Consider the following 25439-nt stretch of genomic DNA (forward strand, 5'->3'; position numbering starts at 1 on the left):
AAGATATAAGCAGCAGTTTGAGCTCTACGACTCCAGTTCTATACCAAACTGCTTCAGGGTTGCTCGAGAGACATCTAATGACAGGGAATTTTTGGAAACATAATCCGGCAAGTAGACGAAAATATTATTCCACACTCTAGCCTCAGGGTATGCAAGTCCAGGATGTGATTTCTGTCATTGTTGAGTCTGTTTTTTAGCATGAAAGTGTATTCTGATTCATATATGTTGCACTGACTTACTGTGAATTGTCAAATTCAACATGATATTGTGAGTTAAGTCTGATTTAACTCATATTCCCCCTTTTGGTAAACTTTTTATTTTTGGTAAACTTTTTATTTTCTGTATTTTATTTTATATTTATTTTATTTATTTTTTTAACACGTATATACGTTCACTCACATTTGTTCTGAATAAAATGTAAATGTTTTGATTTAACAATACGGCTGGAACAAAAACACATAATTACAACGTTGCACGTGAAATAGCTGCTAACATGACATCCCGTTGTTTCTATGTGATATCTGTGCTGTAGGAGACAACAAAAAGCTGTAAATATTGATACAGTGATTATGGATAAGACAACGCCTGCCAAGGCAAGCTGAGGTTGCCAGATGACATCGCGCTGACGCTGATCCGAGGTTGGTGCAGACTTCCTGTTTTGTGGCGAAGCAGTTTTCAGTCTGCTGCTCTAGAGGTCTGTGAGTATGTTTTGTAGGCCTTTTGTAGCAAATAAAAGCAACTTCCTGTCTATTCCTGTGCACAGAAATGGAGGCTTTTACCTCTGCCAGCCTTTTGTTCATAATCATAACTCCAAACTGCATTAATCTTTCTTGTAAATCCGCATTCTTGTGTAATATCAAACACTAACCATTACTGGACGGGCTACCGGTCACAGGGGCCCACATCGTGAGGGGGGCCCCTGAGCCAGAGCCTCAGTTTGACGTGACTTTTAACATTTCTTGTTTGAACGTCAATCAAACAACTTCAAAATGACAACAAAATGACCACAAAGACAAACAAAATGACTAATAATAACATCTTAGATTTGCACTTTTTGTCTACTTTGTACTGCAGCTGCTGCACAAAAAACAAAAACAATTATAAATAAGGTTCTATTTTATGTTATCTTATCTTCTCAATCCGACACAAAATGACAACAAAGACATGCAAAACGATCACAGAGAGACCCCAAAAAACTACAAACAGACGCAAAATTATGCAAAATGACTACGAGAGACACAAAATGTCAAAAGTCATTTTCAGAGGTGGCTTTTACATGTCTGTGTCCAGGGGTCCATTATCTCTTAATCTGTTGATGACACGATCGGTAAGAGTGCGTGACAATGAACCATGAGCCATTGACTGACATTTATAATGACTACCTTTTTAAAAAAAAAGCCACACCAACTTCACATTTCCTCTATTTGCAGCTCCGAGATGTTAACACTGTATCCACAGTAAGACAGAGACCACACAGGTGCACCGGAGCATGGAGCTGGTGTCTGTGCAGTATGAATTTGAGTACACAGCGAAGGATGGTCGCCTTGTGTCTATCAAGCCTAATGAAAGTTACATCCTAGTCTCCAAGACTAATGAGCACTGGTGGCACGTCCGCAAAGACCAGCACAGCAGACCCTTTTATATCCCTGCACAGTATGTGAAGGAGCTCCTATCACTTACTGAAAACCCTCCTGGTCCTAATAGCTTGAAATCACCCGAGTGTGTGACTAACAGTAAGCCAGGGGATATGGCTCACATAACACCATGTAAAGCAACAACAGTGAATCATGTATCAGCTCTGAGTGCTTCAAGAGAGACATACCGCTTCTCCACTTTTGGTTTCTGTGAGAACATACCAGATGTGAAACCCAGTGAGACTCTGGATGAAGGACAAACCACCACCAGCTTTTCAGACAGCCAGGATAAAATAAAGACACACGATTCAACAACAGGCTTTTCATTTACCTCTGTACCTCTGAATACTGACAACCTGCAACTGTACGCAAAATCTCATCCTGTGCCAAAGGTCAAAAACGGACAAAAACAGCCACTGCAGGATGATGAAGTAAAACAACCTCAGAGTTTTCTACACGATGAGGATATGGACTTTCCTTTACCCCCTGATTCACCAATATATGACACCATACCAGAGCTAAACATCCCAGAATCTGACACGTTTCCTGAGCCTCCTGGTCCTGTTGCTTCAAATGACACATTGATGTTTGAGCTGCAGAATTCAAATCAAACTGCAGGAACAACTTCCTCTACAGATGAGCCTCCCATTGAGCAGGTGAGGTTTTTCCACTTATCATTCTGTAGTCTCATGAAATGTGTCACTGTCATTTTACAGCAAGGAGAGGGCGCAGTTTTACCATGTAAAAAGATTTAAAGTGGCCTTTTGACAGTGATCCACAGTAAAAGACCCTTTTATGTTCAAAGCAAAAACAGATCTCTGCAAAGTGATCTGAATTAGTTACAAATAAAAAAATACACATTCTTTGTTTGCATAAGTATTCATAAGTAATAGGACACATCTAAATAATCACTGATGCAGCCAGTTGGCTTAAAGAGTCACATTATTAGTCACCTGTATCTAACAGAATAAGAAAGATGGGAAAACATGTTATGCCACGCAATGTAGCATTTCTTCATCAGATTTTGCTCTTATCTTTGAATTGTTTCATAAAACTGAATTTCGTACTAGCCATCGACACATGCAGCATTGTGACGATGAGCTGCAAGATGACACTGCTTCATTTTAAGGGGTCATATGACAAAAAGGTAGAGACCCCTGCTCTTTGTTGATGTGCACAGGGCTGCAGCCTATAGTTGAAATCTCAGCCCACCTTAACTTATTGTCTTATAACGCCTTTATTATTTCACTTCCTGTTCACAGGAGAACCACAACTCATCAAACTTTCATTGAATTATCTGCATGCTTTAATGTGGCCAAGCTCATCAAGTGTAAATACAGTGGGGTGGGGGGGGGGGGGGGTTTCCTGTGCATTTTACAGTGGGTGGAAATGATGATGAACACACCTCAAGTTTAATATTTTGGTGAAAACGGGACTAAACAAATCCTTCATTCAAAACTTGAGTAAAAGAAAATAAATATTAGCAAAAAAATATACACAAAGTATCACAAATATAAGTAGGCCTACCTATCATGGTCAGTGTTTATTCAATTTTCAGATGATTATTATTATTATTATTAGGCCTAGTATGTAATCAGCATTTGAATGTTGTGGTTGGTCAAAGTGGAGCTAATCTAAATGACTCTATATAGTTAAATGTAATTAATATATTAGTCATATGTTGGGTAGGTTAATCCTAACAAACAAGGAATCATTTGGAAACAGTTTTCTGTGTCTTAATTTGAAAGTAACTATAGCTCTCAGATAACTGTAGTGGAGAAAAAAGTAAAATGTGTAAAATCTCTTTTAAGTGAAGTAGGCTAGGCTACTTGAGCAAATTGGCTTCTTCGGATACTTTCCACCTCTGATTACTGATTAGAACTTTTCGATTTGATTAGATTTTAGAGACATTTCGACTCAATCACATGTTGATTTGGACACTTTTTGCAGTGAAGGTCCAGACTTGGACTACCGTGTTGGTTGAGTTCGCAGTAACGTTATCTGTGCCAGCTCATCAGCATATGAATGGCCGGCCGTCCCCTTCATGCCGTTTCAATGGGCGAGGAGAGGTGTTTCTTGAATAGCTCAGTTAAAAGCAGCTGATTCAGGAGCTCAGTTTTGGTCAGCGAGTTTCTCCTGGTCTGGAGTAAGTCACTTTTTACTAGGGGTGTATAGTTTACATTGTCACTGAACATGTTATTGATTGAATTGGTGAGTTGTTCACGAAGAGCTGGAGGCTTGTAGAGTGTGGTTTAGATTAGAGGAGTTATCAGTTTTCAGTGCTTGTGAAATGCTGCGTACAGTCGACGTAACTCGAGAACAGGTTCCAAACAGGTAGTGTCGGCTGGGAGGCTTCTCCCGAGGAAAGGAAAGTGTTAATCTGCCAGCCACTCCCAAACCTCCAGCAGCTGCTACCTGGTTCCCACAGCACCGATGACGATCCTGGGAATTATGACTAACCACACCGTCGGGAAACGATGAAATATTTGCGAAATATGTATATAGCTCGTGTAACCTACTTCCCTGATGGATGTATAGTTGGTTGAATATAAACGACAACAGAACGTAAGTTTCACTGCACTTGTTTTTGCACCTGTTGCATGGTTTACGGTGAGACTGTGAACGAGAAAGTGTTTCTACTCTTCATATGTGTGTGTGTGTGTGTGTGTGTGTGTGTGTGGCCTCTCCAGTGACTGTGTGTGCATCATAACACTGCAATTACCAGCACAGTTTGTCGCTTCAGTGGGAGTTTTGTGTTTTACTTTAACACAATACGATATATGAAAACCTGAATGTTTAAGTCGTTATAGTTTGTGTGTTTTCTGAAGCATGGATGAGCCCCAGGACTGCAGACGTGCCAGGACCCCTCAAGTGCATTAATTCTCACCCCACAATGGAGGGCCATCTCCATGGTGATGTGAGGGGGCCTGGCCTGACTCCCAACAAGCAGGGCTTTAGAGCTTTTAGTGCCAGTCCTGCCATGCAGTTGGCCTGTGTGTGCATATGTAATGTGCAGAACTTGCAATTAGCACCAAATGTAGGTCACTTAATATCGAGGGTATGTCTTTGGTCTCTAATGGGATGTTAAGTTTGCTAAGTGGATGACAAATCCAGTTGGGATTGCTTGTAGTTAACTTTTACAGCTTGTAGAAAGGCGTACTTGAATGCATATTCAGGCCTGTTTTGTTTTATGGTGATGCTGTTCTTATTGTTATGTGGAGCCTTTACATTATGGTACAGTATTTATTATAGCTGTCTGTGCTACCAGTGTGTGTCTGCACTCTTTGCAAGAATCTCTTAAGCTCCACGATGAATATTGAACAGGACATGTCCAATAAATCTTTATCACTTAAAATTTAGATAATTTACACAAGGGGCCCCCCAATGGCCCATTGATCTTTGGCAACTTAAAGAAAAGTGACCCTCTGCTTTGTCCTTTTGTGCACATCACATCACACAGCCCTGCCAATGTGATGTTTTGGCATTTAGAACTGTACAGCTCAGGCCGTTCTTCCATATCTTGAGAGGAACTATCGCTTCATTGAGAGCAAGAGTTCAGTGAAGAGTACAGTACTCTGTGAAATGGACCAAATCAAAGGCCAAGAAACTGCTCCAACAGGTAGTGTGAGAGTGTCTCGTCAGACGTCTCTGTGCATGCCTGCTTGACAGAACACGTGTTCTAAGAACAGGTGCATGTAGCTTTCAGGACCAGCCTTTCATTTTTACCATTTGTTGGTCATATTGTATAGCTGGAGATCGATATTATATCAAAATCGGGATATGAGACTAGATATCGTCTTAGATTTTGGATATCGTAATATCGTAATATTGCATAAGTGTTGTCTTTTCCTGGTTTTAAAGGCTGCATTACAGTAAAGTGATGTACTTTTCTGAACTCACCAGACTGATGTAACTGTTCTATTATTTGCCTTTACCCACTTAGCCATTATATCCACATTACTGATGATTATTTATCAAAAATATCATTGTGTAAATATTTTGTGAAAGCACCAATAGTCAACACTACAATATCGTTGCGCTATTGATATTGAGGTATTTGGTAAAATAATATCGTGATATTTGCAGCCCTACTCTCGTGTATTACCATTTCATTTGTGTCGCAGAGCTAAATGGTTGTTTAACACCATTTATGGCTGTTCTGAAGGTATTTCCAGAATCCTCAAACACTCTTCTAACCATCAGGATGGAAAAATATTCTGTTGCACGATAACAAATATCTTTTTAACCCATTTCTCAAGTTGCGGCTTTATTTCCTAAACCAGGCAGCCAGATTTGACATTATGTCTTTGCTCATTTGTAAAACGCAAGCTGTTTAAAAAAATGTTTAATTTTAATTACAAATGAATACAGTCACAGCTTGGAAAACGGGTTGAAAATCTTTTTTTTATCAATTAACAGACTGAATATTTATTCATCCAGATGATCAGAAGAGTCTTTTGATGATTCTGGAAACAGAAGGTTGTGTTGTTAAATGAGGTTCTTGGTTTTTCAAGATTGCTGGTTATTTATTTTTCAGAAAAACTGAGGCTTACCTCTGTGACTCAGACATAATGGTGATACATGAGAGGCACAAACTGATGCTAAGGCAGGCTTAAGAATATATAAACATTATAATTATTGGGTACGGGATTGTCGGGTAAGGCTCACACCCAGCATGCAAAGCAAGAAAAGAACAAGCAAAAAGTCTGCATTTTTCTTGACTTCAGTTCGTGTCTCTTAGTAATGTAGTGAAACAGCTTGCTTTGTCAAGAGTTGCATGACTCATATGCACAGGAATGTCTTCTCTGTCATTACTATTTGTAAAATGTTTTTGTGCAGTTGTAATGACGTGCTTAATCACAGTGATCCTATCATTCAGTACATCCAACTTTGAATACAATGGTGCTTTGCTGTTATTGCAGCTATTAGTGCAGAGCAGAAGCTTCCAAGAACCATAAATCACAGCTGAAGTCCTGAATACTTCGGTTTTCAGTTTGTTTGCATGCTGACTGTTGATATTTACTTGCACCTGCAAATGTCAGGGTGGCACCCTTGCAAAAGAGCAGAGTTTCCATCTATAGCTGCCTCAGAGAGCATTGCAACATCTGGTAGTTAGACATTTCCCCTCCTACACAGAAAAACACTTCACCTACAGAGTAACAGTGGGACAAATTGGTTAGTTTTGCACATCGGCATGCAAACCTGGCCTGAAGTGCAAAGATGAGAATGCGATAAGCTGATGGATTGCACATTGGGCATTTCTGGAGTTATCCTGGATTCTGGGCCATGATGAGTGTGATGTAAGAGGAGGTGTAGCCAGATTGATTCAATAGCTCAACTGTGTGCTTTGTGGCGTGATTTGGGCCCCAATTTGGTACTCCATTGTTTGATTGGATGAGCACTAATGTGGTTAAGTAATCAAGCAGATTGCTGCTTCATGCATTGCTGAGGGCAGAGAGTTGTCAGCTCTGCGCTTAAGGATGCAAATCATGCTCGAAAACGTTTCTCAAAATCTAAACGCAGTTGTTAAAAAAATAATGTTATTAAAGATCCATTTCCATCCTTCAAGTCAAACAAACTAAATACAAACACAACTCTGCAGGAACGTAAAATACATCCTTCACCAGCATCTCAAAAATCAGACGCAACAGTATAATCTTTTCGAGGTTTTTCTAAAGCACATTTGAATGGCAAACTATACTCTGTCCAGCCACTGCATGTGACCTGTTTTGGATGCTCCAGGAAGTATTGATTCACCACTGCCGTGACACACACTGGAACTTCTGAAACAATCGACACGCATAGATGTAGCAGTATTAAACACAAGAGTTACCCACAGGCCTCAAACCTAATTTGAGATTAACCCTAGCCCCAAAAACATCTACAAATACAGCCACAAAGTGCTCCGCCTGCTGTCCGCAGACAGGCTCATTTTGTCCCATGTTGAAGGAAGTGAAGGTTGAACAATTGGCCCATAAACCAGACTTCCTGTTTCAAGCCTTGTGGACTCTGCAATTTTAAACAATACGGTGTCTCATCAGAATAGCTAGTCAAAAGCAGTTGTCCCATATTATTTTGGGGAATTATTGCTTCCCTTTTTTCCAATCATTGTTTGAGTGACCTACTGTACTACTAGAGGGTTGAGTACTGTACATTTTAGAGCAAAACATAAACAAACTTTTTATAGCTTTCTTGTTCCTTCTTATAGTCTTCTTTTGAGGTTAACCCTAAAGTAAAAGGCAGGAACTCTTTTTTTTTTTTTTTTGTTTTAACCAAAGTTTATTTCGAAGTTTTGTTAATACAATTTTACAGTTCACTACTGACATATTCAAGAATAAGATAAAATGAATAACTAAATAAATAGACAAACTGAGACCTAATACATAAACTAAAAATAAACCAGGTTTTCTATATGTACAATTGCTATGATGATATCAACAAGCTTCACGTTACTTCACGTCCACACAGGGGCTGAAGCATCAGAATGACTAAAAAGGCAGGTACTCTTTCAAAAATGTTTCCATGAACTGTCTTCCTTTTTTATCATATGGGCAACCAAACAGGAAGTAGCTTGAAGTGACCTGCACAGATATCTATCAGACCCTCTTCTCTTTTTTGTTTTCATTGTCTCTTTCTGCTTTTGGCTCTTAGGGCATACAGACAGTTGCCCTCTATCTCCCTACCCTGTGCACAGGAATTCATGCATATGACACACACACACACACACACACACACACACACACACACACACACACACACACACACACACACACACACACACACACACACACACACACATACACGCACACACACACATCTCACCCAGTCCTCACACAGCCCCTTCCTGCTGCTATTGTAACAGAGCTCACAGTTCTCCTTTCTATCTGGGCTGCAACGGTCACAGCTGCTGCGAGAGAAGGATGTGTGCAGCGAGGGTGTGCTCATGAATGTACATTCGCCTCTTTCCCATCACAAGTTGATTAAACGTGGTCGCACGCTTGAGCCGCTTCAGTTCGATGTCTATTTGTATATTTGGATTTATGGCTCCTCTAAATAGAACAACATAAACATGGTGGACACATACTCCAGTGTTTGGTCAAGTCACGGGGCCAAGCGGGGCTTGACTCTGCCGGTGGTTCCTCAGGTACGTGATCACGCTGACATCAAAGCAGCTTTTATTCCTACATTGTAAAATTTCCGTCTCTGTGGTCAGCATGCTTTATATAATTTATATGTTTTGATGACACTCTTGCTTCCTGCTTTGGGTAAACACGCCACCCCTGCACTTGTTTTTTTTCCTGTACTGGAAACGGCAATAACAGTGAAGTGACTGCTGAATGCTGTTGCTTAAAAGCTCATCCATTGTGAATGTTGGTTTTAGATTTTTAGTTTGGGAGTAAAAGAACTCTTTCATGTGTTCTTATGTGTTAAAATGGCACGGGCTTCAGTCTCAAACATGTCATTTTCATCTAAAAGCAGCAGCAAGAAAGGGGTTTAGGTCTGAATTTGACAGTTTCGTTTTTTGACATCTGCTGTCAACAGTGACGGACTGGCCATCTGGAATTTGGCAAATGCCAGAAGGGCCACTACTGATAATTTGTTTTTGGTTATTTTGATAAGTTATTTTATGCATGCAGCCACAAATATTCAATATTGTACTGCGGCGAGGTGTGTGGAAAGATTCAATCGGAAGGCAGAGTTACTAATTTCCAAGCTAGGTTATTGACAACAACAGTGCCGTTGTGTTGCAAATCCCAAGGCCATTTTTTGATCCTAGTCCGTCACTGGCTGTCAATGAATATCTCAATCAGACATTGGGAAAACTCTTTATATCACAATGACCAAGCCAGAGAACAAGTGTTATGATGTGTAATATCATACAGAAATATAGTACATAGCTGCGTTAAAATACAACAGCGACAAAATGTTAATTTTCCTTCAAAGTTTTATGTTTTATGGTAAAGACAACAGACATGTTTTCTGTCATTTAGACAGAAAAGTTGATAGTGTCACAGTCCCCCTAAACAACGCAAAGATTCTAACATAGAACCAGTAGTGAAAGAAGTTTCTGGGCTTTACTTCAGTAAAAGCACCAATACATTAGTTTAGAACTACTGCTCCTTTACATGTAAGTAAGTCCTGCATTCAGAAGGCAAAGTATTGTCAGCAAAATGTAATAAAAGTATCAAAAGTAAAAGTACTCTTTCAGAAAAATGGCACCTGTGAGTCATATGTTTATCAGAGGAAGTTAAGAGTAAAAATGTCTCTTTGGTAAGAGGAAAAATATCTCTTTGGTAGAACTGCTGACAATGTATAGACGCTGGGAACTGGTTTAATCTATTTTACAAAATAAAATGTTTGTGTACGTAAAATCTTGAAAACTGTCAAATAAATGAAGGTGAGTGCCTCAAAATTGTACTGTAGTTGTGTCTATCTATCACACATTGATGAGTAGACTCGCTTTGGCAGAAGGAACAAAACTTGTGCCAAAGCGAGTCCTTTCACACCTCAGAGCAGAGAAAAAAGAAGATTCTCAAACACACGTGTCACCTCTGCATTAGTTTATTGGTCGACGTTTCACAGCTGACATGTTCATTTTCTCAAGACAACTCTAATCTACCACACCTTAGCATCATGGCGTTTGTTGTGTTGCTATGCATCTGCATGTACACTTCTCCTTTTATTGCACGTAGGGTGGGGGCACTCCAGTGTAGCTACTTCAGAGATCAATGATGCAGCTCTTTTATTTCCTCTGTCTGTCTCAGTGGCGACGTGTTGTGTTGTTGAAATCAATCTGTTTAGGGGTCACTTGTGCGGTTGTCCGCGTCAATTGCCTCGTGGTTAGATTGAGATCAATAATGAAGCAAAGTCAGCAAAGTGATAACATTGAATAGACAGATGGAAACCACAGCTGATCATGAAATCCATTATGTTGAAATGCTCTCCTCCCCTTATGATAAGGTGTATTCACGTTAACCACTTTTATTTTTATTGCCTGAGCTCCTCAGCCAAAGTGGTGGAAGTATTCAGATCCTTTACATGAGTAAAAGTAGCAATTCCACAATGTAAATAGTCTGTGTTACAAGCAAAAGTCCTGAATTCAAAAGCTTACTTATATATATTATATATATAATATATATAAGTAAGTAGTAGTAAATAGTTATATTAACGTTCTATTTACATATTTTCCTAAACACGTGAAAAAAAATCTGTCATTGTAGTAATAATACTGTATTCAACCAGTTTGTATTGTAAATCAGTGTGTTTAAAAATACCCTAGAAAGGAGCCCCTGAATAAGGCAGGCAGGTTTCGGGGCACCTTGGTACCTCACCTGCTAGAGTGTGCGGCCCTTAGTCAAAGGTTAAAGTTCTGACCGCAGTGGCCCGGGTTCAACTCCGACCCGTGGCCCTTTGCTGCATGTCGTCCCCTCTCTCTCGTCCCTTTCCTGCTAATCAGCTGTACTATCAATAAAGGCAAAACGGCAAAAAAACTTTAAAGAATAAGAAATTTAGAAAATACTTTAAATAAGTGGATTTGCATTGACAATGAGAAAATAACACTTTAAGGACTTAATTACAGAATAAAATGACTTGATAAGAAGTAGATTTTATGCACTGAACAATGCATTATATTTTTGAATTAGATCGTGGTTTGTATGAAAAATCTTTTGCTTCAAAGTAACTATAGCTGTTAAATCAATTTAGTACAGTAAAAAGTACAATATTTGCTTCTGGAATGTAGTGGAATTGAAGTATAAAGTAGAATAACTCACGTAAAGTACCTCAAAATGTAAGTACAGTGCAGGAGTAAATGTACTTAGTTTCTGCCTCTGCCTGTTGGCGTCCCTGACCTGTCTCTTTTTATAACTGCATATTTAGCAGACAGATGCAGCATAGCCACACACAGGTCTCAGGTCTTGATAAATATAGTCCATGAGGCTAGCTCAGAGACAAGAGGTAGTTAGAGTCGGAAAGAGTGTAGTTTCTTTGTGCCACCATGAAGGCATATGAAAGAGTCTGCATGGCGGTAGATCCCAAGAGTCTCATGGTGAGGAATAATTGCCTCAGTGGTGCACAGGTGAGATATTAACATCTTTAAAGACGTTTAAAGAAATATCACATTGTTTTTATCCCGCTGGGGTTCATTTTGAGTGTAATGATGACACTTTGCATTGCATCACAGTTTCAGAGTGCTGAGGACAGAGGCAGCCTTTCATCACATCTGAGTTTCACTCGCAATTGACATTCTTTAAACAAATTAGTTTTTATGATCTGGCTTTTTGCATGTCATGCTCCAAGTCAAATCGTGTGGAGATCTGTTCATGAAAGTAACATGACATAGACAGAAACTGAAACGCTGAATGCTTTTATTCATTATAGGGCAGGTAGCTGCTTTGCAGTGGGGCGAGACAATGCTTGATGATGGTGGTGAAGTTTAACCTAGTTTTTTAAGTCCTCTGCAGTTGGCCTGTGCGGCAAGATGCTGTCATTGGTATGGTAGTTCATCTTTTTATTATTATCTAGCATTCATCGTAGCCATTTGTAGCAAAACACCCCACAGGTTGGCATGTTAGTCTGCTTTGACTAATACAGACATAACCACTGGGCATTTTGACAAACGTGTGTAGATGTTTTTGAAAATGAGACTTAAGTTAGGTAATGATCATTATTATAGGAGGAACGTCTCTGTGGTGTGTGTGTTTTTTTCAGCTGTGGGCTACTTCCTGTGCTCTGTAAGATGCGGAAGGCTGACTTACTAAGAGTTGTTCTGTAGTGAGAGCAGTGGGGTGAAGGCTGGTACTTGACACTGCTTGACATACAAGTACAAGCACACCAAACACTGCCATTTGCAAGCTTGTTTTACTTACTTGCTTAAAAGTTGTCTTTACAGAAGCACACACACTGTTATCATATTATCTTTAGTTCTTGTTCTGTATAGAGTTTCTACACATTCATTTTTTGGCATTTCCACAGGTGGGGAATGAAAGTCTCCGGTCCGCCGTGTACGTCAATGTAGCACAACTTCGCCAAAGCATCTCCGAGTCTCCCCCCTCGGCTCCTTCGTCCTTCTCTCCTTCCTACCTTGACCCAGAGGGATGGGAGGCGCATGTTGATCAAGAAAGTGGACAGGAGTACTACTACCACCCCACCACGGGGCGCACCACCTGGGACAACCCTTATCTAGACTCCCCCACAGACCCTGAGCCACCTTATTCCCCCTCACCTCCTCAGTCACCCACCCTTTCTCCTTCCCCCGCCTCCCCCCCTGCGTGGATCTCAGACTGGGAGCAGTTGGTAGATGAGGCCAGTGGTCGACCATACTTCTACAACCAGATGTCTGGGGAGACGTCCTGGGAGCCTCCAGAGCATCTGAGCCCGTACCCCCCTATGATGGAGCCGATGAGTGTGCACAGGTTTCACGAGGACGGGCCGGTAAGGACAGCGTGGCTGCTCCACTTAGCCTCTCTCTGTCTCCTGTTTTAGCTTCACCCAGGGGAAAGCTGTAAATACAGTCTGCTTTTAATGGAATTAAATCTCCTGCACCTACATAGCAGACAGGACTCATTTTCATTTGGAAAGCTCACAGCTCCAGTGCAGAATGTCCCCGACTGTAGTGTCCGTAACTTTAAAAGACTTTCGTCCTCATTTTGAATTTATTTAATGAGTGTTCCAGGCAGTCATGGGGATTCAAGAGGAAGTGTTCACATGCTTCACTTCATAGGAACATCTCGAAGACGTTATTCACACGTTAAATTATTTTCAGCTGTTCAAGCAACAAGTGACCCCTTTTTCCGCCACTTGATGACTTTTTTGAGCTAGAAAGAAGAATACTTTGAGGCCATGGAACTGCTGCGACTTATTTATCAAAGTCATGGAAAAGTCGTTGAGCTCTGTATCTGGGTCATTGTGGGAAATTATTCATCTGACATTAGTCAGTGAAATGTAGCAACATTTTAACCCAAAAAGTGAATTAAGGCAAAGACCAGGGTCGGTGTTAGGTCTATTTATTACTGCAATGGCTTTTTTTCTTCAATATGCTTATTCGCTGTATGACTTAGATGGCAAGCTTGATACCACTCTCATGTACGTTAAATATGAAGCTATAGCCAGCAGCTAATTAGCTTGGTTTAGCACAATGACTAGAAACAAAGGAAAGCAGCTGGCCTGGCTCTGCCCAAAGGTCACAATAGCCTATATGTGTGCTAGCAGCTCTAAAGCTCCAGAGGTCTTCAGAAAGTAACACCTGGTCAACATGTGTGCTGTTAGGTGGATTTTAAGAGCCAAGCTAGCTTTTTCCATCATGTTTCCAGTCATTGTGCTAAGCTAATCTAAGCTAAACAACATTTTCATATTTACTGACCGACGAGGGATGAGAGTGGTATCAATAATAAAAATCTTGAGCATTTTTTTAACAAGAAATGTAGGAAGAAGACAAACATTTCTTCTCCAAAATGATGTTATAACATGTTTAATTATCAAATCTTTGCTTTTTTTGTGTAATACTAAAGATTTTTCCCTCTTCGGGACTCCACTAACTTCTCCAAACAACAAAGTGAAAATCAGTCACTGGTTAATCTGCACAAAACTAATAGACAAATGTGTTTTAATGTACAGTGTGTTTCCATCCCCAGCCTCCCCTACCCGAGGAGGACTACCCCTTGGAGGATTACCCAGCTGCTGACCATCCAGAGGGATACGAGGATCTCGCGTCGGGCCCTCCCACCCTCCCTAAAGAGTACACCCTCAGTCATGTGAGCCAGACCATCATCCCCCGGGCCAACCTGGACCGCAGCACCCAAATGGGTTGGAACCTCAGTGTGGAGCCCAACGGGACGTGGGTGTTCACCAGTGAACACTCTCCAGAGCAGGTAGCTCCAAGGACTGACTGAGGACGATGGAATTTAAGACCACAAAGGTCCTAAATACAGTTAAGATTCATTTCAGCCTGCAAAACAGTACTGGGTAAACTTAGACGTTGACATTAAGAGATATTTCTACCATGATGTCTGATTGCAGAAAGCACTTTCTTTGAAGTGTGCTGAAGCCTTTACAATGTAGAATAATGTTAAACAATCACACAAGGAGCAGAAAAGTAGTGTGCAACTCCTATCTATAATTTATATTATAATTTATTTAAAAGCATTTAAATATTTTTTACTGAATATTCATGAGGCAAGGCAGTTTTATGTATAAATCACATTTCAGCAACAATGCAATTCAAAGTGCTGTACATGAATCATTAATTAATTAATTAAAAATGAATTAATGAATCAATAAATCGTTAAAACTGCAAGAATGTAACAACAGCTAAAATAGAACACCAGGTATGAAATACATAAATAAAAGTTTAGGGTGCAGTGTAAGAAATTAACAATTCAGCATCAAATAGAAAATTCTTCAGCATTTGTTAATTGTGAGAGTTGCAGCGGATCTGCAGTTTTCTAGGAGTTTGTTCCAGATATGTGTTGCATAAAAACTGAAAGGATAGGAAAGAAACCTTTATAGTATGAACTATTTTAGATTAAAGTCATTTTCTTTCAAGCCAGTCAGCGGATTTCTTATTGGGGAAAATAACAATGATTTAGAACCATCTTTAACTACGAAATCTTTTTTGTTTAACAGTGGATCAAGTCTGTGGATGACCGAGGGCAGACCTACTACTACCTGAGAGACGGCTCCAGGTCTCTGTGGAACCTGCCTGAGGTAAGGTCCTTCACTACATGGGGATCAATTAGAAACAGTTTGTTCTTATTAAGCAGAAGATGGCAAATAATGTATCATTCAGGACACTAATTCAGCCAAAAAGTACTCTTTAATGTCCTCTTGTCTGGTTTGAAGTAAAACAGGTTCCTCAAGATTCCAAATTATTGAAATTTGAATCCCTGTCCCTCCAGGTCTCTGTAGCTCCCGGTCAGTCCAGGATGGAGAATGGTGTTGAGGCAGACAATCAGTCAGTCATCAAAAACTGGAGACACACCATGGGACCTGCACAGCTCAGCTCAGCCCAGAGTGATGGGGTACTTACATACTTTCACACACACACACACACACACACACACACACACACACACACACACACACACACACACACACACACACACACACACACACACACACAGAACTGCATGAACATGCACATGCTGTATCACACATCCAGGGTGTCAGCTGGCTTAAGCAGAAGCTTTAGTCGGGCAGCAGTGAGGGCAAGTCCCTGTTCAGCAACTGACACTCCCAGATTTTTAAACCCTTATTTAACAAGGCAAATCAACTGCAGGGCACTCGTATGTACAGTAACAGCGAGTAAAATCGAGCTGCAGAGGGAGGGGGAAGGAAGACTGCAATTGTACGCAAACACTGAGGAGTTGCTGGATAAGTAAGGGCTTTTTCCTACTAAGCAGTCAGGGGTTCAACACCTAGCTCAAGGGCACAGCAGTGGTAGAATTTACTGTAAGGGTTGAGGTCAGGGCTCTGTGCAGACCAGTCAAGTTCTTCCAAAACAAACATGTTTTTGAAATACTGCGTATCTGCTCCGGAGGGCTGCGGACCGCCGGAATTCTAAGTAACGACAACAAAACTGTCGGCACGTCCACATGAAACAAGCCTTCAGTGACCGCTTTGTTTTATCTATCGTTAGCACCACTCCACATAGCGCTCTAGCTAGGATACTGTAGCAGTAGCTGTTGTTATAGCAACACAAGATGCCTCAGGAGTCAACTTTTTCTTGAAAAAGACGCCAAGTGTGAACATAGCCTAAAATATCCAAAATATCATGGTTTTCTGCAGCATTGGGACTTCGGGGCCCAAACCACGATTAACAGCCCCAGGCCAAAAGTACACCGAAATATCTGGACGCATCTGTCCTCTTATGGCAATGCAGTGTCGGTTTTTATTAATGTGAATAATGAAAGTGACGACTATGGAGGCTTGGTTTAAAGAAGCGCTTGTGAATTTTATTACAGATTTTCTTTTTTGTACTGTATGTAGAACCATTAGACACATAAACACAACCACGAACACACAAAAAAGAATATGATTAAATGAATAAGATTAATAAAGAAAAAGGAAAGCAGCTAAATATGTCAAAGAAATTGTGTTGTTATGCTACTGATATTTTTGACCATTTTCTACTGTGTTATGAAGTTGTAAGTATTTTTACAATCACAGCTACTCAAGAGACCAAGCACACATTGTACACAGAAATGTAAATCTTATCTGGTGATTTTATGAATTCTAAATCCTAAAATCTCCTTCTCCTGTTGTTCAGAGGTTCGTCCCATCTCACAGGAGGAACACGTCCGACTACAGCAGCGACAGCTCCAGTACAGGAAACTCTCCAGAGACGCAACATAACGTGAGCTGTTACTTGTTGCTCTCTAGAATAACAGTCTGAAACAAATAGTTAGTTAGCCATTAAGCACTGTGAGCTACCTCATATCTGAGTGGTGTTCTGTTTCTCTCTCTTAAGGCTATTGGGTTTAGACCCTGGAGAAACCCCTATTATCTGACCTCCAGGTGGCTGCGCTATAATGTGGGTTATTAGTTTGAGCGTTCACCTGAGCTTGACTCATAGATAGCAGCGTCTATCTGTGATGGGCGAAAGGTGTGACTTTAGATCACTCAAGGAGCATTTGTTGCACGCGAACAGAGTTTTGTTTCATTCCCTGCATCAAAACGCATGGATTTCCGCTGCTGGGCTGCATGTTACAACCAAACTCACTACCTGATAAACCTACTGTTAATATTCCCATTGTCATCTGTACCCTGTAGAGTTTGAGATTTAAGTTCATGTCCTGCTGTATTCAGGGGTTAATCGCCATACACTGCACTGAGTTTTGACTTATAAATGTACAATTAAAAAGAAAAAAATAGCAGCTATAATGATGGGAAAAAAACATATTATGTACAGCTACCTACACACTTCCACAACATACTGCTTTACAACGGTCATGGTAGTTGTTATTACTAAATGTCTGTTTTACGCCTAATTTTACTAATCCCACATACACCGTCCTGCTGCTGTAAATGCTCACGGGAACACCAAATCTTGGACTGAAAATAGTCCCCAACAAATGCACAATTTCCTCCTGTTTGAGTAACGTCAACTAAATACTACAGCATGAAACTATATATTTGTGACCCATTTTTAAACATTAACGTTTTTGTTAGGAGTGAATGAGCTTGAGGCTGAGTGTCAGAGACAGGGAAAGAAGAAGAAAGACAAAGACAAGAATTGAGAGACCAACTAACGCATAGTTGGTTTTGGTCTTTGCATGGAATTTGTTGACAATAGCGAAAACATACAATAACACCAGCCTTATCCTTTTAGTTAATCTGTTGATTTCTATATAGTGATGTTAAAGTATTCAATCTTCAATCTTCTTTTGTTACAATTAATCAAATAATCAATAGGACACCCCGCAAATAAGGAATTCATCTTTATGCACAGACTGTAATAGAAGTTTGGATGTTAATGCTGTTTGCATGCATGGCTTAATTGATGAAATGTGTGTTCAACATTGTGAACAGAATTGTGCATCCCTCATCACATACCTTGACTTTTACACATAACCCTACAATTACAAATTGTTTAAAAAAAATAATTACAATGTTGTGATCTTTTACATTTTCAGGTGCAGAACTTAGAGAAAGCCGGAATTCTTAACAAAACGAAAGTGTGTGAGAATGGCAAGAAAGTAAGGTAAATTAAAACTTCACTTTGAGGACACTCTCACGTTGGGTGTGTTTGGAGTCGTGTGTCATCTCTCCCAAAGCTCTGTTGCTTTGTTTGGTGTTAGTGATGGTTATTCCCCCATTTTAAGGAAAAACTGGGCCCAGACTTGGACGGTTCTCCACGGAGGAGTGCTAACGTTCCACAAAGACCCAAAGTCAGCAGCAACAGGGGCCTCGGTACGATCTGCACTTAAGTATTAATAATAGAAGGACTGTTTGAATGTGGATGAAAGCAGTGGTGGGATGTAAATATAGACCTTTTCACAGATGTAAACATAAACATTCTAAATGGACCCAAGTTGATTTCCTGTTGCAGTGTATGTCATCAACTGATAAGGGGCCAGGCTGTTGCCTAGCAATGGAATTCCATTGAAAAGGTCTATATACATTTGCTAAAGTACTGTACTTAAGCACAGTTTTCACGTACTTATACTTCAGTATTTCCATTTTATGCAACTTTATACTTCTACCCAACTACATTTTGAAAGCCAATATTGTACTTTTTACTTTTTTACACTACATTTATTTGATAGCTTTAGTTACTTTGCAGATATTATTTATTAATACGATACACTGTGGTATTACTACTTTTACTTAAGTGAAATAGCTGATCTTTTACAAAAGATCTGAGTACTTCTTCCACCAGTGGAGGAAAATTGCTCATCCTGCATTAAGAAGAAGCTCTGACACCTGAATGCATCACGTTGCATTCTGTATATTTGGACACATTTCTGAAAGGTTTGTGATGAGTTCAAAAGTTATAGAAATATATAGAGACACAATTAACCACTGACTTTCCAATGAAGTTACCTAAAACTTTTTTTTCCTCGTTGGCACTTATTTGGTATCATGTTTTATTCTTCAGAAAGTAAATGAAACATTAAACTGCAGCATGCCGCAGGCTGTTGTGTCACCTTTATGAGGAGTGACAGCTCAGACGAGCCCTCGGGTCATAAAGCTGACGGGGACCGTCCTGGCTTTTGTTGCTCGTTTCTTGGAATGCGGCGTCAGTTTCGTTAACAGCTCTTGTTGTTTTTTGCCTTCACGCAGAACAAAACAAATCAGATTGTTCCGGAGGTTACAGTCGACCTGCGAGGAGCGTCGATTGGCAGGGCCTCGAAGGACAAATCCAGCAAGAAGAACGTTTTAGAGGTGTGTTTGTTTGTTGACAGTGAACACATTGCAATGTGTGCCATTTGCACATGCGCAATGTGTGCCATTTGCACATGCGCAATGTGCTTATATTCTTTTAGCTCTGTTTATTCTTTTTGCCCCATTTAAGACCAAAACATAATCTCATGTATTTATATCCAATAGATCCAATATTGAAATCACTTGTGTGAGTTAATGAGTAAAAGGAGATCATCTGGGAATTTTTTTAAATGTGATTTGTGATTCATGTAATTATTGTTTCCCAATTGCCCTACTCAGTGTCTTATTATCTATCCTCCAGTTAAAAGGCAAGAACGGTGTGGAGTTTCTGATACAGTACGACACAGAAAGCATCATCGCTGACTGGCACAAAGTCTTAGTGGACACCATACGACAACTGGTAAGTCCTTTCATCGCCCGTATTTGATAAGTGAAATATATATGCATTTAACTGCCAGCTTATCAAGTCATTTCATAAAGTAACTCTGACATTTTATGAAATGTTATTATATACTCTGGAATGTAGGAGATTGCTGCACTCCAATCAAAAATAATGAAATGTTATTTTAGCATGTACTTAATAAATACGTTGAATTGAACTTGAGAGGAGGAGATTTTTGCAGTGTATGTCCAAGTTGCTGGAAAAAAAGTGATTTCTACTGTATATGACTGGTCTCTTTGTGTTGACCAATGACACTGATGAAATATTGTTTAACTCAGGTTTAATTACAGTAAACTAGAAAACAATGGTAGCGAATTGTTGCACTTCATTCACTTTTATTTTACAAAATACCCTGGACTGAATTACAGACAAAAATATCTTGAAAGAAGGAGAGTTCTGCAGTGTATGTTCAATATGCTGAATTCAGAAAATAAATAAATAAATAGGATTGTCTTTCTGCGTTTTGACCAATGATGCTCATTAAATACTGTTAAATTCAGGTTTAATTGCAGTGATTGTGCAGCAAATTTTCATTTGATTGACTCACTTTGTATGTCTGTTCATCAGGAGTACCAGGACCATCTTTCAGAGGAGGAGGACGGGAACTTATATGAGAAGATCGGCAACACAGAGAAAGTTGATGAGAAGTTTGGAGGTGGCATTGAAAAGCGAAGATGTGAGTTTAAGAAGAAGAAGAAAAAAACCTTTTCCTTGTTTAACTCTGACATGAATGATGTCATTTTTCTGACCCAATTAGATACATCAGACACCATTGAGAGCTACAATTATTTAATTGTCTAACGTTTTTCTAGCCTCCAGGCCGAGTGTCACACACTCAACCAGCTCTGCAGGAGACACAGACCAGAAGAGGGTTCGAACCAAGCTGATGAAGTTTCTCATGAAACGCCCCACGCTGCAGTCGGTGAAGGAGAAAGGCTACATCCGAGGTAATCTCAAAACAGCCATAACATGTAGTTCTCTTCAGGCTGTGGCTGATTTGAATAGTAGCTAACAGGGATGTGAGTTTCACTCTACCAGGCTATATTTGTGGTTTACTTATATTTAGACACAAGCTGTTTTGTATTTTCCAGATAATTATTGTCCCACAAGAGGACATTTGTTTTTGCAGAAAGGCAGCATAAAAACCATATAACATTAAAACATTCTGTATAAAAACCCAATAAGACACAACAATAACTTAAGACATTAAATGTGCTGGTACTATACATGCATTACAGACTACAATAGAAGGTTCATGAGATAAAAGCAAAGAAAAACTGCAACAATAACAGCAGGGATACAAGAATTTTAAACTCCGGTGGATTAATGGTTGGACTATGGTTAACTGTTCCTCAGATCTCTGCAGGGTAAATCCAGACAGCTAGCTAGACTATCTGTCCAATCTGATCTGTCCAGTCTTTTCTGTTGCATGACTAAAACAACTTTTGAACGTACACATGTTCCAACAAAACAAGTTCCTTCCCGAGGCTATTTTGCAGAGGCACCGTGGCTCCGTGCGGCGCTTAGCACCGTCCAAGACGATTGTGATTGGTTTAAAGAAATGCCAATAAACCAGAGCACGTTTTTCTCCCATCACCAGAATGCTGTGTGGACTAGCCAGACCCTGCTCCGCAGCGCTGTGGAGGAAGGTCTGGCAATGCGAGACTATCACCACATTAGCTGCTTTCCGACCAAGTAGTTACAGGAACGTAGTTATAGGAAAAGTCCACTTCTAAACAGATCTACTAACTAATCTTCCCCCCAAACGTTTTTTCCCATTTGCATTCGCAATGACCAAGTTGGAGGAGGGGTAAGGAAGTGATGCAAGCACGGCAACGGTCTTTATAGCGTTAAAACAAATACACCAACAAAAGTATGACCTAAATACTAAATCTAATGTATATAGCATATTTGTCATAATTTAAACAAGTCTCCTGAAGAGAAATCTCTCTCTCCCCCGCCTCTGCCTGCTGTGCTGTGTGTGTGTATGTGTGTGTGTGTGTGTGTGTGTGTGTGTGTGTGTGACGGCCGGCCAGCGAGGTGGAGTTGAACTCTGAAAAGACAGTTAACCACAGGTTTCCGTTAATCTTATGATGGACATGTGTTGTGATATTTAAACTAACGAAACGTCAACGGCGAAATAAAAGCCTCTTATTTACGAGAGCGGTCTGAGAGACCTCCAGCTCACAGCGGGGTCTCCGAGCGTGACTGTCCGAGCGACGAGCTAGCGGCCGGGGCAGGCGCCTGCTGGCTGTCGCTTGCTGGCTGTCGCCTCACTTCATGGAGCTTCTTAACTCCGAAAACGTTGAAGCAAATTGTCAATTTGGCATCAGTTGTCGCAAGACTGCCTATATTCGAAATCTAAACAGTTCATTTCTCGCCTAAAACGTTGTCAGAAGTGAAATTAGGGATGAATAAGATGGCGAAAATTGTTAAAACTGTCCCGTTGTTGGTCTGTCTGTACCGGAAACCCGACCCTCGTTGACCTAGGTTCCTATGCTGAAAAGGGAACAGCGAAAAGACCCTGCCCTGAAGTAGGAGCTGAAAGAGTTACAGGAACTGTGGCCAGAGGGACTTAAAAATCCTTTAATTGGTCCAGTGGGAATACGAGAAAAAAAGGGTTCTAGGAATTTTATGTTCTAGGAACTGCAAAAATACCTCCGGTCGGAAAGCGGCTATTAATGACCAAAAAGAGTTCACTTTAATGAAGACTGATTTACACATCTATATAAAACTTCTTACATATAAAAATACGTCTTATTACTATGAATATGAATCTGAATATATCTGTATGTTGCATGTGCAAATTGGAATATATGTATTTATTTTGTACTCATTTCCTACTGCATATACTATATTATATTATACAGATTATTTGTATTGCAGTTAAATTGTACCATGGCTTATATGCATGCTGCAATCTGTCACAATGTCATCTTTACTTTTTACAACACTTGTTAGACACTTGTTAGACACAATCTATATGTACATGTTGTAATATGGAAACTATAACTTATGTATAGTTATATAACCCCAACAGATTTTATTTTATGTATGTCATATATCCCTAATGTAACAGATACTGGAGCATGTATTAATTCTGGCTTCTTACCTTCAATAGTAATATTTTTCGATTGGATGATAATACTGCTACTACAACTACTGCTGCTACTACTTCTAATAATATAAATGTTCTTACTCCCTGTAGACAATGTGTTTGGTTGCCATCTGGCCACACTGTGTGCACAAGAGAGGACCACAGTTCCTAGTTTTGTGGAGAAATGTATCAAAGCAGTGGAAAAGAGAGGTAATCCACCTTGTTTGTGTCACTGCCTGAATCATACTAAAGTCTTTTTGCTGTTTGCAGTATAGAAGTTGACTTACTGGTGTGTTTGTTAACAGGTTTAGAAATTGACGGTCTCTACAGAGTGAGCGGGAACCTGGCTGTCATTCAGAAACTACGCTTCAAGGCAGATCATGGTAAAGTTTGCATCCATAAGTGTATTTAACTCAATAATTCAGTTAGTGACCCTACGTGCAGAGAATGCAGCAGATTCAGAGTTCACTGCAGTATATCACTGCAGACAGCAGCTCCCCCTGCAGTGCTTTAATGGGCTGTGCCCCTGTTGTGTTAAAACAGAGGAACTGGACCTCGAGGACGGCCAGTGGGAGGACGTTCACGTCATCACCGGAGCTCTGAAGTTGTTTTTTCGAGAGCTTCCTGAGCCGCTTTTCCCATACAGCCACTTTAATAACTTCATCTCAGCCATCAGTAAGCACATTTTTGAATCTAATTTGAACACACTACTGTACATCACCCCAGGACAAACCTTTCCATATTTGCAAATATTTAGATTACTGTTAATGATGCAGTTAGGGATTGGTAGCTCTTAATCATATTTATAACTGATTTGGTCCTGTTTTTCTAGGAATTCCTGATTACAACACAAAAGTGTCTTTCATGTGTGAGCTGGTCAACTCACTTCCTCCTTCAAATCATGATACCATGGAACTCCTTTTTGGGCATTTACGCAGGTATATTTTAAAATATTTTTTTATTTTATCCTTTGCATGTTTCCATCAGGCAGTTTAAGAACTTGTGACAGATAAATCAAAGTTGATGTAAGAATATAATTAAATTATGTTGAATTGAACTGACACGGATACACACATATTTTATGTAAAATATATCTATATATATATATATATATATATATACATAAACAGATAAACATGATTATTATGACTTCTGACATCATCCTCCCATTTCTTTCTCTCATAGGGTCATTAAATATGGGGAGGACAATCGCATGACTGTGCAGAATGTGGCTATTGTATTCGGCCCGACTCTGCTTCGGCCAGAGATGGAGTCAGCCAACATCACCATGCACATGGTCTTTCAGAACCAGATCGTGGAGTTCATCTTGAATGAATACGAGCGTATTTTCCACTTGAGTTGAAGCAGTCACAAGCCTCCAGTGCAGACCTGGGCAAACGTCTAAATGTGCTAAAGTTATTTGAAGTGCTAGATTTACCTTTTTTGCATGCACATAAACAGCTTCAATCTAAAACATCTTGTAAAATAAGCTAAAGGGTTCTTCAAGTTTTCTTTGCTCAAAATATTTGAGGTTTAACCACGTAAAAATAGATACAAGGGATCTTCAAATGGCCTTTGCACAGAATGTTTGAAGCATGTTTAACCACACTGTCCAGATTTACTCCATAGGAGGCTGGAACTGTAAGAGCTATATTTGGAAGTATTGTAGGATTGGAAAGGAAGCCACACAGGTGTAAACAGGTGTTGCTTGATTTCCCGTCTCTGAGCTATTGAGCTTGATGCGTGGGTGGAAGAAAGGCTGTATCAGAGTGCTCTGGCTCCCTGTCTTAATCTCACAAGTCTTTTTGTTTGTTTTTATTTTTGGCTTGTCTAAATGGCAGTGATAATAGAACCCAAGTCAACCTGGACGCATGCATTAATGCTCTCTTAAAGAAATGATCAATGATTGCTTCCATCTTTATTTTAGAAACTTTATTGACATTTAAATATTGTTTTTAATTTAAAACAACAGTATATCGCAGATGGCAATAACTGAGATTGTATTCTAATATTGTTTCATTTTTACCCATGAATTTTATTGTAATATAGAAATGTATAAAAAAAGAAATATTAATACCAACATATTGCTGTGAAATAGATGGTGACATAGAGTACTTGTGCAACCTATAGATTATTTTCCACAATAAAATGCCATTTTTCAATCATGCTGTACTTGAAAAAACTGTAACACCATAGAAATATAAACTAGTGACAGTAAAATCAGTCGAACCATGAAAAAGAAAAGTGGATTCTAGAATTGATTTACGACCTGTAAATAGAAATAGAAGGCATATTTATGCTGAAAGTTGTTGAAAATGCACAAGTTATTACATAATAAAAAATAACTTTGTAAAAAAAGCACAGCTGTGTATTTATTTCTGTC

The 25439-nt window shown here is 39.7% G+C and overlaps 1 protein-coding gene across 3 annotated transcripts; it reads left to right on the forward strand.

Moving 5' to 3' along the window:
• On the forward strand, positions 1–25417 carry arhgap27 (Rho GTPase activating protein 27). Of its 3 annotated transcripts, none has more exons than XM_078278572.1 (19): positions 1–107; positions 533–698; positions 1431–2290; positions 12609–13067; positions 14267–14503; positions 15258–15338; positions 15530–15652; positions 16900–16986; positions 18266–18333; positions 18455–18542; positions 19416–19517; positions 19819–19917; positions 20527–20635; positions 20772–20906; positions 23168–23266; positions 23362–23439; positions 23600–23731; positions 23889–23994; positions 24242–25417. In XM_078278572.1, exons 3-19 carry the CDS (start codon positions 1490–1492, stop codon positions 24417–24419), a joined length of 2982 nt encoding a protein of 993 aa, XP_078134698.1. In that variant the 5' UTR covers positions 1–107; positions 533–698; positions 1431–1489; the 3' UTR covers positions 24420–25417. The 3 variants fall into 3 exon arrangements, with proteins under 3 accessions (XP_078134698.1, XP_078134697.1, XP_078134699.1); XM_078278571.1 differs by having other exon boundaries at positions 533–694; XM_078278573.1 differs by having other exon boundaries at positions 533–638.
• Positions 25418–25439: the final 22 nt, after the last annotated feature.

This window comes from Sander vitreus, chromosome 21 (genome assembly GCF_031162955.1).
Source record: "Sander vitreus isolate 19-12246 chromosome 21, sanVit1, whole genome shotgun sequence".
Taxonomy (NCBI): domain Eukaryota; kingdom Metazoa; phylum Chordata; class Actinopteri; order Perciformes; family Percidae; genus Sander; species Sander vitreus.

What these genes read in the sequence shown, in the direction of transcription:
- arhgap27 (XM_078278572.1), top strand. Translation starts at nt 1,490, where the DNA reads ATGGAGCTGGTGTCTGTGCAGTATGAATTTGAGTACACAGCGAAGGAT. An exon ending in ACGCTTCAAGGCAGATCATG is followed by an intron (nt 23,440 to 23,599) that starts GTAAAGTTTGCA and finishes GTGTTAAAACAG; the next exon opens with AGGAACTGGACCTCGAGGAC. An exon ending in TAACTTCATCTCAGCCATCA is followed by an intron (nt 23,732 to 23,888) that starts GTAAGCACATTT and finishes CTGTTTTTCTAG; the next exon opens with GAATTCCTGATTACAACACA.